General features: G+C 39.4%; 1 protein-coding gene across 2 annotated transcripts in view; it reads left to right on the top strand.

Moving 5' to 3' along the window:
- LRRC1 (leucine rich repeat containing 1) overlaps positions 1 to 12760 on the top strand; it is a 111236-nt gene that overhangs the window by 58602 nt on the left and 39874 nt on the right. For both annotated transcript variants that reach the window (XM_080388687.1, XM_080388688.1), the window contains exons 5-8: positions 8247 to 8303; positions 9901 to 9964; positions 10698 to 10772; positions 12539 to 12683. In XM_080388687.1, coding sequence (XP_080244813.1) covers positions 8247 to 8303; positions 9901 to 9964; positions 10698 to 10772; positions 12539 to 12683 — 341 coding nt within the window. The remainder of the gene's footprint in view (positions 1 to 8246; positions 8304 to 9900; positions 9965 to 10697; positions 10773 to 12538; positions 12684 to 12760) is intronic.

Here is a 12760-nt window from a genome sequence, read left to right as displayed (position 1 = left end):
TAGACTACTTTTATTACATATTTAGGGAATTCCTTGGCCATAAACTGTAGAACTTTCCTCTGTTTTCAAAATTTGGATGTGGCTTGCACTACTGGCCACCTGTTCAGTCTTTCCTCCAGTTAGTGGCTGATAAGATTCTAATGTTTTTTTATCCTGTTTTCGTTTGTGGAAGAGCTGTAGCTTTTTACGAGTCAATTGATGGTATTGACTATTCAATTAAAGTAGCTGACTATGCAAATGATCTTCCTCTGGCTTCTAGTTTCTTTGCTGTTTAAGTCTAGATGGCAAAGTTACCAACTTTACTTTCTTTTGTGCCTATTTAAAATTAGTCTTCCTGGGAAGGAGTATTTGCCCACTGTGTCCACTTCTAGCTCTGTAGAAAGTGGCAAGTGTTAGGAACATAATCCTTACTATCATATTTTGTTAGCAGAATTGCTCTTACTAGAGTATTTACAAGGACACTGCTTGCCAAACTCTAGAAGTGTACTGCTAAGGAAAGCCTTGGGCCTTTCTCTTGCACATTATACACTTAAACTTGAGAGGAAAGAATAGTGTTTAACTTCAGTGCAAGTTACTTCAAGTTCCTCTGCCTTCAAAAAGGAAGAGGGGGAGTGTCTCAAAGTGATTTCTGGAAGAATGGTCTTTAAGAATACTGGTAAGACATAACAGCAGTTTCATCAAAACTAAATCTAGTTACCTTGCTTTGCAGTTGATTTTACAGCATCCCTTATATTCTGAGGTAGAACCATAGGACTTCATGTGTGTGACAATAGTTTGCTTTGAAATGGATACATACCCTCATTTGGATAATTAATACTTCCTTTAGTTTATGGCTTATGTAAGAATTTCTGGGATTCAGTAGCTAAGAATTTGCAAAGATCACTCTCCTCTGTTGCAAAGTGTGGGTATAAGGTCTCTCTCTTTAAATTCTTTCAGATTAATCTTACAAAAGTTCATTAGTGCTCTTCATCATTCACACCGTAAAACTGGTTTCCATAGCTAAAGCTTAACCTAAGAGGCAGAAGACAGGTTACAGCTGACATTTGGAGGAAAAAAAATTAAAATGCTTTAACCTTAAGCTGAACTTTTTGGAGAAATAACTTCTTGAGAAAAGGAAACTAGCTGCAATTCTGTATTATTTGTAGGCTACCCTATAATGGATATTAATTTTAAGGTTCTTTCGTGATAACATTGTCTAATTATATGCCAGCATTAAGCAGTAGTTGTAAGCAAAATAAGCATGTAGTGTTGACTCTTTTAAAAAGGGCAAAATGCACATTGGGAGCATATAAACCACAAACTACATGGTTATACGATAACAGAACCTTAGGAAATTCAGGAAACATAATTCTTTCCTGTAAGGCTAATTTTGCTTTTGTTACATTGGAAGTGTCATTACACCAGAAACCCTCATAGGAGCTGGTTCTTCAGACACTGAGGAAGCATGTGGTGCTGGCAGGTACAGTAAGCGTGTGTGGGTGAAATAAGGCAGACTCAAGGAGGAACTGAAGTGGTAGTTACCTCTGGAAAGGAGTGCATACTACAGAAGCTCTTGAAACCACCCAAGTCTGGGTACCTAATTTCACCGAATCATAGAATACATTTGGGTTGGGAAAGGCCTTCAAAGATCATCTAGTCCAACCCTCCTGTTGTGGGCAGAGACATCTTTCATTGGATCTGGTTGCTCAAAGCCCCATCCAGCCTGACCTTGAACACTTCCAGAGACTGAGGATTCACAGCTTCTCAGGGAAACCTGTTCTACTGTGTCACAATCCTCATCATAAAAAAATTCTTCCTTATGACAAAGTAAACCTACCTGTCACAGCAGTCTCCAAACTATCAAGCTACAACAAGGTCTTCTACCATCACATACCAGCATACTCTTTATGCCAGTCTCTCTGCGGCTTTCTCCTCATCCAGGGCCCACGCTCTCCCTCTCTGCTTCTTCCTCATCTCTCTTCCTCGGCTGCCCAACCCCTTACCAGAACCAGCCACAGCTGCACCTTATCTACACCAGCCAACCCACCGCCCCTGAAGCCAGCCCACAGCTGTATGTTATCAGTGTTAATTAACCCAGCTTCATGCCTCTACACCTACCCTCTTTCAGTTTAAAATCATTGTCCCTTGTTCTGTAATAGACCTAGCTGAAAAGTCTCTCTCCATCTTGCTTGTGAGTCCCCTTAAGTACTGAAAGGCTGCAATAAGGTCTTCCCAGAACCTTCTCTTCTCCGGGTTAAGCAATCCCAACTCCCTGAGCCTTTCTTCGTAGGACAGGTGTTCCAGCCCTCTGATATTTCTGTTGCCCTCCTTTGGACCTGCCTCAACAGGTCCGTGTCTTTCCTGCGCTGAGGGCCCCAGAGCTGGATGCAGTACTCCAGGTGGGGTCTCACCAGAGTGCAGCAGAGGGGCAGAATCACCTCCCTCAGCCTGCTGGCCATGCTTCTTTTGATGCAGCCCAGGATTTGATCGGTATGTGAGCTGGAGTTTGGAGGCTGGTCTTTTCAGGCTCCTTCTGCAATTATATAGTCAGTGAAGAGAGGGTGAGAGAAAGAGGCTGCTTTAGGGAGTGACCTGGAACAGGAGCCTATCCCAAAGGTATGTGCTGTACCTTCAAATACTAATACTCTGAGTAAGTGGCATTCTGAGAGCTGACTAGTGATTGATTAACCCTGTCGTTTCCTTGGGCGAGAAAAAGCTGCTAAACCTCAGGTTCTCAGTGAATTGTCGGTCTTCAGCTAGAAGCCTTGTGGGATGGGAGTAGCTTAATAGGATCCTGTCAGATGAGTGACTAGACACCTAACTGGTGTGTCCTGGGGTACGGGCATGCATGTTTCTCCTAGTTTTATTGGGGCAGTGGGGGTGGGCTGTAATGTATTTAAACATGATTAGTTTCATGCATTGTGTATGCTGCTATCAGAGTACCACAGTTACCTTCTCATCTCTTGGAAGACCCTTGACAGAAAAAGACGGCATGTTCCTTTTCTGTGTGAAAAACAAAAAGAGTTGCCTAGTTTAAACACCCTTCCTTCCCAGTCTGGTGTCGTGATGAATGTTTCAAAGTATACATGCTGTGTAGAGATGCAGGGGCAGGCATTTTCAAAGTGATGGTAATCTTCAGGTGCAGGCCTAGTGAACTGGAGTCCTTTGGAACTGGTGGGAGTAACCAGATTGTCAGCTTGATATCTCATTTCTGTATGCTACATCCTTGGATTGTGTTCTGTAGCCATTGCTATTGCTGCATAACACGTGTAATAGCAGAGCAAATTCAGAATCTGCGCTGTGTTCTACCTTAGCCATCCTTATTCTGTAGGACCTTCCCATGTTCTGTATAAATATGGGGACTGTGCCCATTCTCCTGTCTTTCCCTTTTCGCGGTCTTACAAACCTGAGGAAAAACTACGTTTGGGATGTTACATTCCCCAAATCAAACTTTCTGGAAAGGATGCAGATGGGGCCTTGCATTTCTGCAGGTGCTTTAGATGTTCACCTGTTCCAACTTTACTTCCTTGTTTCCCAGCCTGATGCCTGGTCCTGTGTGCTCAGCTGTGTGGTGCTTCTGACATAAGGTCAAGATGTGTGACTTTATGCTCAAGTAAGAGAAGTCTGTTGTCCAGTTTTTATTAACTAAGCACCTTTAGCTTTCATGTTAGTCCTTTTTTATCATCTGTCTTAATTTTCTTCTAGCTCTTTCCACATTTCTCTTTCCACCTTTCTGTTTTTAACTTCGTTTTTACAATAAAATGGCATATTTCTTACTGTGCTTCCTAATGCTTTCCTGAGAAGCCTTTGTTGGTGTACCCCGAGGACTTAGGTGCTCCCAGTTCTGTTGCAGGGATGGGTATGAAATGGTATGGGGATAAAACCTGGGATATATAGTGTTGTCTGTTGTGACTCTTAAGACTGACTTTCTGTCCCCTTGAACAGAGGAATGATGCAGCTGTCCCTGATAAAGTTAAAGCACTAGGATAGCTCATCTCAGTTTTGTATATCTTTACAAGGCAGAGCATATTTAATGTATGGGATACACCGAAAATGTGGTTTCATCCAAGATAACTAGGGAACATGTCTCTTTTTTTTCTTTTTTTTTTTTTAATTATTCCCCCGCCTATATTTTTTGTTTTTTTCTTCTTTTTTTTTTTAAACTACAGTTGATATTGTTTTACCTATTGCAACAAATTGCTATTGTCCAGAGTCATCTGCTTTTGAAACAGTTGTTTTGTAGGGCGTATTGCTACTGATAATCTCTTTGTAATTAACCCAAATAAAACCTGTCTTGCTTTGATTCCAGTCTTAGTGGCTGGTTTTAGCCTTACCTTTATTTTGGAGGAGACCACTGCAGTTGACATAAAGGACTATTTGCAGTGTTTCCTATCTGTAGACTGTGTTGGATTGTGAGTTCTCTCAAATCCTGACAGGGATGCTCAGGAAAGAGACTTCCAACATTCATGGACTACTTTGTTGCTGTTAGTTTTGCTGTTAATTACTGATTTCATATGCTTCTTTTCATTCTTCTAGCTCATGTGATGACTTGCAATATCTGTACTTTAGGTACAGCACTGAATGAATGTGTCTGGTTTGTACTGAAAGTGAAATTTTAGGCCATGTTTGTAGCTTTAAATTTGACTTGGTTCCACCCTTACCTCAGAAATCACCTGGAATGCTGAGATGGAAAACTTTGTAATTATTTCAGTTACTACATCCTCCACCTGGTTTGGCTGTTGCCTTGTGCTTAGTAATTTCACACATGCTCAGTGTTCGAGGTGTGTGTGGTAGCTTTTGTGGTGAGGGTTATTACAACATTAATGCTTTTTACAAGCTTCTGTGAAATAGCTACTTGTGATGGTCGTCTTGGAAAAGTACTTAGGGTTTTTTTGCGCTTTTTTTCTTGATTTTTTTTTTTTCTTTCTGCTTTACAATATAGATGACATTCTGCTTGTACATTTTCTGTTGGGTTTTTCTGGGGGAGCGAGGACAGTTTGTGTTGGGGAGCAGCCTACCATACTCTATGGTGCGTTTGTGTTTCTAAATGCAGTTGTGAACAGCTGCTGATGGATATGTTTCCTGTCTCAGTAGACTATATTGCTGTTGTCTTCGTGTTTTATGGATTGAAACAGGTAACACCCATGACTAGTTTTCTGTCCTAGGTGAAGATTAGGTTTAGGGAAAGACCCTGAAATTGTTACAGTATGGCTTCCTTTAGTTTCTTTCAGGGACTTCAGGAAGACTCTTCATGAACAGTGCACCTGTAAAATTAAGGGCAGAGGGAAAAGGGGAAATGATTTTGTTTAGTATATTGTGAAAAATCTCTGTAGTTGAGAAGAGAAACAATCGTACTTTCTGGAGAGAATGTTATTAAATTAGAAAATATATTTGAAAAATAGCAAGCAATGTAGGAATTTTCTTGCAAATGACTCTTTCTTAATGTACTTTAAACCCAGAGAAATGTTATTGAACAATACATGGTGTTAAGAATCTGTTGGTAAATTTAAGGAAAAGCTGTACCTCTACTCTGTAATGAGTTGGAGATTGGTGCTTCAGTACATCACCGTGCCTTTTGTATGATGCTATTTGATATAATTGTCACATTTTCCCATTTTCATTTGTAGCACATAGATTTACTGGGAGTTGCTTCTGTAACTAGTCAAAATATAAGAGTAACAAGTCAAAACTTTCCTCTTATTTTATGGCCTTTTTCAGATGGATCCACCTTGAACATAAAACTTCGGTGCAGTGGGGCAGCTTTGCTGGTATAAAATTCATAGACTTAGTCTGTATTTTATGTTACTGAGTGAGAAGCTTGGTTTCGCCTGTTGGGGTCCGCTTACGTTGGGTTTGGACTCAAGACCTTGGAAGATGTAGAAAAGATAAAGGCAGTGTCTTTGTTTTGTTTCAGGGTAGACTTACAGTTGTGAGCATGTTGTGGATGTGGGTAGCTGTAGAATAAAGTGTTTCTCCCCCAGAAAGCTGTGCCATTAGAGACAAAAACATGGGCCTGTAGGTAGCTGACTCCTGTGAGAACGTAGCTTGGGATTGCGATTGGCCACAGCCGGTCTCCAAAATGCATGGCATACCGTTGGATGCAAAGACTGGGTATCCACAAGGGCACAGCGACCCAGTGCATCCTCATGGTGCTGCTGGCTTGGGCAGTACAGATTCCTTCCTTGCACCTTCTTGGCAGTTGTACTGGCCCAGGTGTTTAAGCAGATTTATTCTATGTTGGATTAGGGATCTGTTTTACTCTTTTTTTTTTTTTTTTTTTTTTTTTTTTTTTTCTGGGTTATTTTTAAGCAGGATCAATTTTGTGAGCTGATTCACTGGCATGCCCCAGTTTAACGATATGATAAGGCTGGTTAAGATGGTGGTTCCCAGGTTCTTGCTATTGAACGTGGTTTTGCTGACAAAGATTTGTCTTTACCACAGCCAAAGTGGTGTCTGATGTAAGAAGAGAAATTAAGAGATTGCACCATTTTACCCGTCAACACTTCAACATGATGGGGAGGGAGATAAGTAGATGTGGGGTGATCTGTAAACACAAGATTACAAGGCAGCTTGGTGGTGTGCGCATCCTTTTTATGTTCTCCTTATTAAAGTGAATCATGGGCCTCACCTAATAGGAGCTTGAAGAGAAAGTGTGACATTCAAAGGAAGATTGAAGTAGGTTTCTAGAAAACCTGTAAACAAAAATGTCATAGTCTGTGAGTGGCAATGTAAGAGCAGACCCATGTTCCTCTCTGAGAGAAATGGTTCTCAATCACCTTTTCCCTGTCCCCCTCCACTGGTTTTGTTTCCATGAGGATGCTGGGTACCATGTCCGGTCTTGACTTGTGTTTTATATTGTTGAAATTTTTATGTGAGACTTTTCTCCTTGCATCATTGGAATGATGGCTTCCTTATTACCTTGTTTCTGTTGAATGATTCTGTGGTAATAGCTGACTTATTCTCACCTGTCATTTAATTGAATTTGTAATAGGCTTCTACTAAAATATCTTCACCTGTGTGGTATGTTTTAACTGTATTTCTCCTCGAGGAATACAGAACCCATTGGGTAAAATGTGCTTATTTTAAAAGCTGGAGAGAGCTGCTGAGGCAGTAATCAAAGCTCCTGTGAAGTTTTGTTCACTGTTTTCTGAATGCCGTACAAAATAGGTGCTTGAAATGCTCCTGTGAGGTTTTGTTCACTGTTTTCTGAATGCCGTACAAAATAGGTGCTTGAAATAAGGATTTATTTTCCAGACACCATCCAAATTCAATGAAAAATCTTTTTTTTCTCCTTTAATAACCCATTGTATCAGTTATGTTGCTTTCCCTGCTTAGATAGCTGTACTGGAGTTGCGATATGAAGGGTTTTCTTCAGTTTTATTCAGGTTATCAGCTGCTTTTTTACTGGGGCTAACTAATGACCCTGTAATTCAGTATGTTAGTTTTGTTTGAAGAGAAGATAAATCTTCCAGTTTTATGTGGTCTGTGTGCATGGGCTTGTGTTTGGTTTTTTTTTTTCCTGAGGTATACAAAAAAAATTGTTTTGGGTTTAGATTTAACATGTGTTTTAAATGTAGTGGAATTCCTTTTTAAGCTTAGATTTTATTTAAGGGCTAGCACACTGTTCCCCTTCCCTGCACACCAGGACAGAACGTATTCTGTAGTAGGAAACTACTTATTTGCAGTCACCATATCTGATTTTTATTTTTCCCTGGGACGCTGGAGGATTAGAGCAGATTATAGTGTTGGGATAATGTCTGACTCCTTGTGTTCCATTTAGTCATAAATAACCCCCTGAAAAATCTGAATGTTGCTATGGTGATGTTAGTAAAAGCCTGGGCTACGGAGCAAGTGAGCCGCTTAGAAGCATAATGTCACTTACAGTAATGAACGCGCTGTTGTTAGAAGAGTGATGGGTTTACTTGATGCTCTGTAACTTTGGTAGCCCACGCCAGATTCTGAAAGCGAGTAAGTAAATGTAATTCATATGAATATGCCCTGTTTAGTAACTTGCAACTACTGATGTTTCAACAAATAGAAATTTGTGTGTTTACTTTCTAGCTTTAATGTGTTGGAAGTATAACAGAGAACAAGTGAAAGCTTCCAGTCTTTGTATGCTGCCTTTGGTCTGGTTGAATTAAAACGGGAAAAGAATCAGTTCACAGCAATTGTGTTTTAAACTGTGTAAACACACACTCTTCTTCTGAAAATGTGTTATAGAAAAAGTAAGATTGCATTAAAATGTGATTTGTTTGTTTGGTTTTTAGTCTTTATAACCTGGCTTCACTGGAACTTAGAGAAAATTTGCTGACATATTTACCTGAGTAAGTGATATTTCATGTGTTTTAATTATATTAACATAAAATGTTCTTATTCTTAAAATCTGCTAACATATGAAACTGAACGACAGCTAGATAAAATGTTCAGTGTCAAATGGCAACATAGATACAGCTTTGTTTTAGCAACACCTATTGACATCCATTATTTGTAGTTGTATTTGGCTAGCAGCAGGAGCCTGCAGTCTGTCTTGATTGGTTTTGCTCTGTAAAAATATTGTGTGCAAAATTCACCAGCACCAGACATTTCTTCCTGCATGCGTTGAATGAGTGCATCGGCAGTGGGAGTGGTGGTTTGGGTTGTTCTCATGGTGGAATTTCCTAACTGTGCAAGTAGCATAACAGGATCTTGGAGACTTCCACTCTAGACCTTCACAGCATTTAAATAAGCGTTTGTGTTCAGGGCTAAGTAACCAAAAGCTTCCCAAACCTGGAGATCAAAGCCTTGCTGGCAAACTAGGCCTACTGATGCCTGAAGTCTCACTCCACCCGCCATGATTTTTTTGCAGAAAAAAAGGTTCTAGATGTCTCTGTGCTGTCTCTATTGTGGCAGAGGAATTGATGGTTGGTTTTTTTTGTGAGATTAATCAGGTATCTTCCTTTTTTGGCTTCCTGGAAGAACCCTCTTCTTTCTCTAGTGAGGGAGTTTCCTTCCTTCACTACCTGGCTGCTTCTTGCAAGAATTTTGGTGACTCCTAGTCTGCTTGTTCAGATAATCTAATGTATACTGTAGTAGATTTAACCTATTTTGATCTGAGTCTCTTCCCCAGTTGCTTTGGGGGCCTTTTTCCTGTCAGTCTACCCAATACCTCAGTTGCAGCTGTTTGCAGCTGTGAGCCACGAGGCACTTTAAATGTCAGTGGTCAGAAGATATGAATTGCTAGCTAGCTTTTGCCATGTGGTGTCAGAATGAAGCTATCACAAATGTTGACAATTTTATTGCTTCTGGAAAATTCTGTCAGTAATGTAGTTGGCAAGTCTCACTGGCTTTTGTGCTCCTGTGGTTTTGGGGAAGGTAAGCAAGCACTCTACAACAGACAGCTTTTGAAATAAAAGGATGGCCCTCTCTCTCTGTTCATGTTCAGAAGACTTTTTTTTGCATCCTTTTGGCCTTTTCTCTGCATCCTCAAATCCAACCTGAAATACTTCAGAAATGGATAGATTATGTTGAGAAGATGAAATGATGGATTTATTAAGTCTTGAGTCGCACTGTTACATGTGACCACTATGGGGAATTTTTATCCAGTTGTGTAACTGTAAATTCCCCCTAAAAAGAAACGTAACCAATTATACTAACCTATGTAGCATTGCCCACTCTGAGGGACTGATGGTTAAAATAAAGAGTAATGATTTGATTGCCTATACCAAGTTGTGAGTTTTAAGGGCATACAGTAATACTGACAAACCAAATTATTTTTTCAGTAAGATATTACTACAAATAGACTGTGCCCAGTAAAATAACTGTCTGTCTACAATACATTGTAATTTGAGATACAAGTTTCAGTAAAATGAGCTCATTCAAATACATGGGGTTTCTGTTGGCTTAGTTTGATGTGGTTTTGTTTTGACTTATCTTGTCTTACAGATCACTTGCCCAGCTGCAGCGACTGGAAGAACTTGATTTAGGAAACAATGAACTTTATCACTTGGTAAGACAACATGCCAGTGAAAGTGCACGTTGGTCTTGTTTTACGCATCATTTACATTAAATAGATCATAGGATGTCCAAAATTGAAGAAAGAAAAATGTATGGAGGGAGAGCCTTTCTATAGGTACAGATGAATTTTTGCAGTTAGTGCTTCCTTTTTCTGCTTAGTCTTGTTCAGTATAATATTTACACAAAAACCTGCAGCTGATTTCTAGAAAATGAGTGTGTTGCACAGACTTTTTGTACAGCAAGAAAAAGGAGTGGAAAGGCACAAACCTTTGTCTTCAATTGTAGTTTTAGCGAACGTATGGGCTTCTGTAGGGAGCTGGACAGGCTGAGCACAGGTGAAAGCTCAGCTATTTCCAGGGTGGGAATAGGAATCTTTGGGAAAGGGCCGAGGCAGACTGTTGAGGGTTGCAGTGTCTGATGTTGTAGCAGATAGAGCTACCAAAAAATACCTGTCATCTCCCTTAAGATGACTCAATTAAATGTTGGATTTACATGTAATTTGTTAGTGCACGTCAGGTGAAGTATGGTGGCTTGTTAAGCTATAACAATTAATTTGTATGGTGTTCCCAAATACTCACAGTCACCCTTGCTGCATTTAACAGTGGTACCTTTAAATAGTGCTTGAAGTAAGGTTTGGTTTACTTTTACTGTGATTACAGGGTGACTGTCTAGTTTTTTACTTGAAGCTCCTATACTACTTAACATTATTATTTTTTATGTTATAGCCAGAAACAATTGGTGCACTTTTCAATCTCAAAGACCTCTGGTTGGATGGAAACCAATTAGCCGAAATACCTCAGGTAAAGATGGGCTCTACTGATAGCGTTTTGAAGATGCTTTTAGAAGGAAACCTTTTCATTTATACCTAAAAGGAGGTGATGTAAAATCAAATAGTTTTCAGTTTACTTTGTCTGGATTTGGTTTTGGGTGTGTGAGCATTTTCTCTTAATGAGTTCCTCTGCAGGGGATTGTACATGATATCACGTGTTGTCAGACATTTTGTTTTAAACATTTTGACAAAGGAATTGTTTCCTAATAGGCACATTGTTCAATTTATAGGATGACACATTGTCTGTGTACAGTCCTGGCCCAATAATCAGGGTGCCACTAGTTGGCTGAGCTAACCCTCACCTTTTGTATCTACTGACACTGCAGTTTTGAGGGTGAATCTTTTTTTGCAGTCATTTTCATCCATTCAAATACATTGGGAGAAGTACAATAATAGTAACAACTGTTGCCATAAATAGGAATTTTGATTTATGTAGGCAAATCCCCCAACAGTGATGTGATGAGGGGCCTTAGCATTTAAAGCTTTCAGCACTCTAAATTCCCTTTCTTAAGAACTCTGATAACATGTGGAATGGTTTCTTTTCCATCTTTTTTTCCTTTAGAGCCAATTCAAAACCTGTTTTCTCCTGTTCTCATGCAGTTTTGCTGTTATTTGCTGTATTGATCTCAATGTTAACAGTGTAAATTGGAAATCAGTTACAGTTTAGTGGGCTGCTTTGACTTTTTTGTTATTGGCTTGGCCTAATAATTTTTTGAGTAGAGGTAGTCAAACACTGATAATCATTCATAAAAGGTGAAGTGTGACTTCAGCAGCTTTTTTTATTGAAGTTGGCCATTATTGTGTGTTTTGTCTAATGTTCAGAAGATGAACTTGTAGGGTAATGGGGGTGTATGTGTGTGTTGTAGTAAAAGATCCTTAATGAAAGAGAGGGAAATAGTTGCAAAATAAAAGGACTGATTTTGTGAGTTAGAATGAAGACTGTCACTGTATGAAAATTTCTTGTGTGTAAAAGTAAAGGGCACTTCTGCCCCAGCCATTCTTTTCTTCACAAGATTATTTGGATGATTAAAATGAGAACTATTCTAGAGTGTGTATAGGGGTGTCTGCGTACATGGGGAATGGGAGGGTGCTCTGATGGCTAACAGAGACAAAATTATTTTTCTGTCAGACTTTTAAGCTAATTGGCAGATTACCTTTGTAAAAAAAAAAAAAAAAATCATTAATAATTGTAGATGATGGCAGAATAACTTGGCAGTTCAAATATGCTTGCTAGAGCAACACTCCCAATTCCTATTTCTGCATTTGTTGCAGTTGGGAGATGTGAAGATACGAAATCCCTAGATGTCATGGCATGTTGCTGTATCAGCCAGGAGAGACTAATCCTAATTTGCCTAGGGTTAATTGGGAGGGGCAGACTTTAATTATGTGGAGGTTGATAATCTGTGGTTCTGTAAAACACAACTTTGCAGTCTTTACTTGAGGAAAGCTCTAGTTTTGGCTGGTGCTTGCCTGGGTGTGCTCAGCATACCTTGTCTGACTACTGAAGCCAGTCTTAATAGTTAGAATAAGAAACTGTGACTGAATTGGTTGGTATATCATATGTAAAATGAATTATTTACTTTTTTCTGTGTTTAGAGGTCATACAAAGAACAGCCAATTTAGAGGTCATACAGAGAATTGTTGTTCTTTCTGGAATTTCATTGCGATGGTACATTTTCCAGATTGCTTTGTTACGTGTTTGGGCATGACTTTTAAGGTTTTTGTCTTGTGTCACAGGAAGTAGGAAACCTGAAAAACCTGCTTTGTCTTGATGTTTCTGAAAATAAATTGGAATGCCTTCCTGAAGAAATTAGTGGTCTCACTTCTTTAACAGACTTGCTTGTTTCTCAGAATTTACTTCAGGTCTTACCTGATGGCATCGGTAAGTACAAGGTGAATGCTATCACACAGAACTATGTAATCCACTGTAAATTGGAAGTAATTTGTTTTCAAGTCTTT

The sequence above is a fragment of the Falco punctatus genome (genome assembly GCF_963210335.1).
Source record: "Falco punctatus genome assembly, chromosome: 5".
NCBI lineage: Eukaryota > Metazoa > Chordata > Aves > Falconiformes > Falconidae > Falco > Falco punctatus.
The sequence above is the reverse complement of the archived record's forward strand: the minus strand, read 5'-3'. Positions and strand labels throughout refer to the sequence as shown.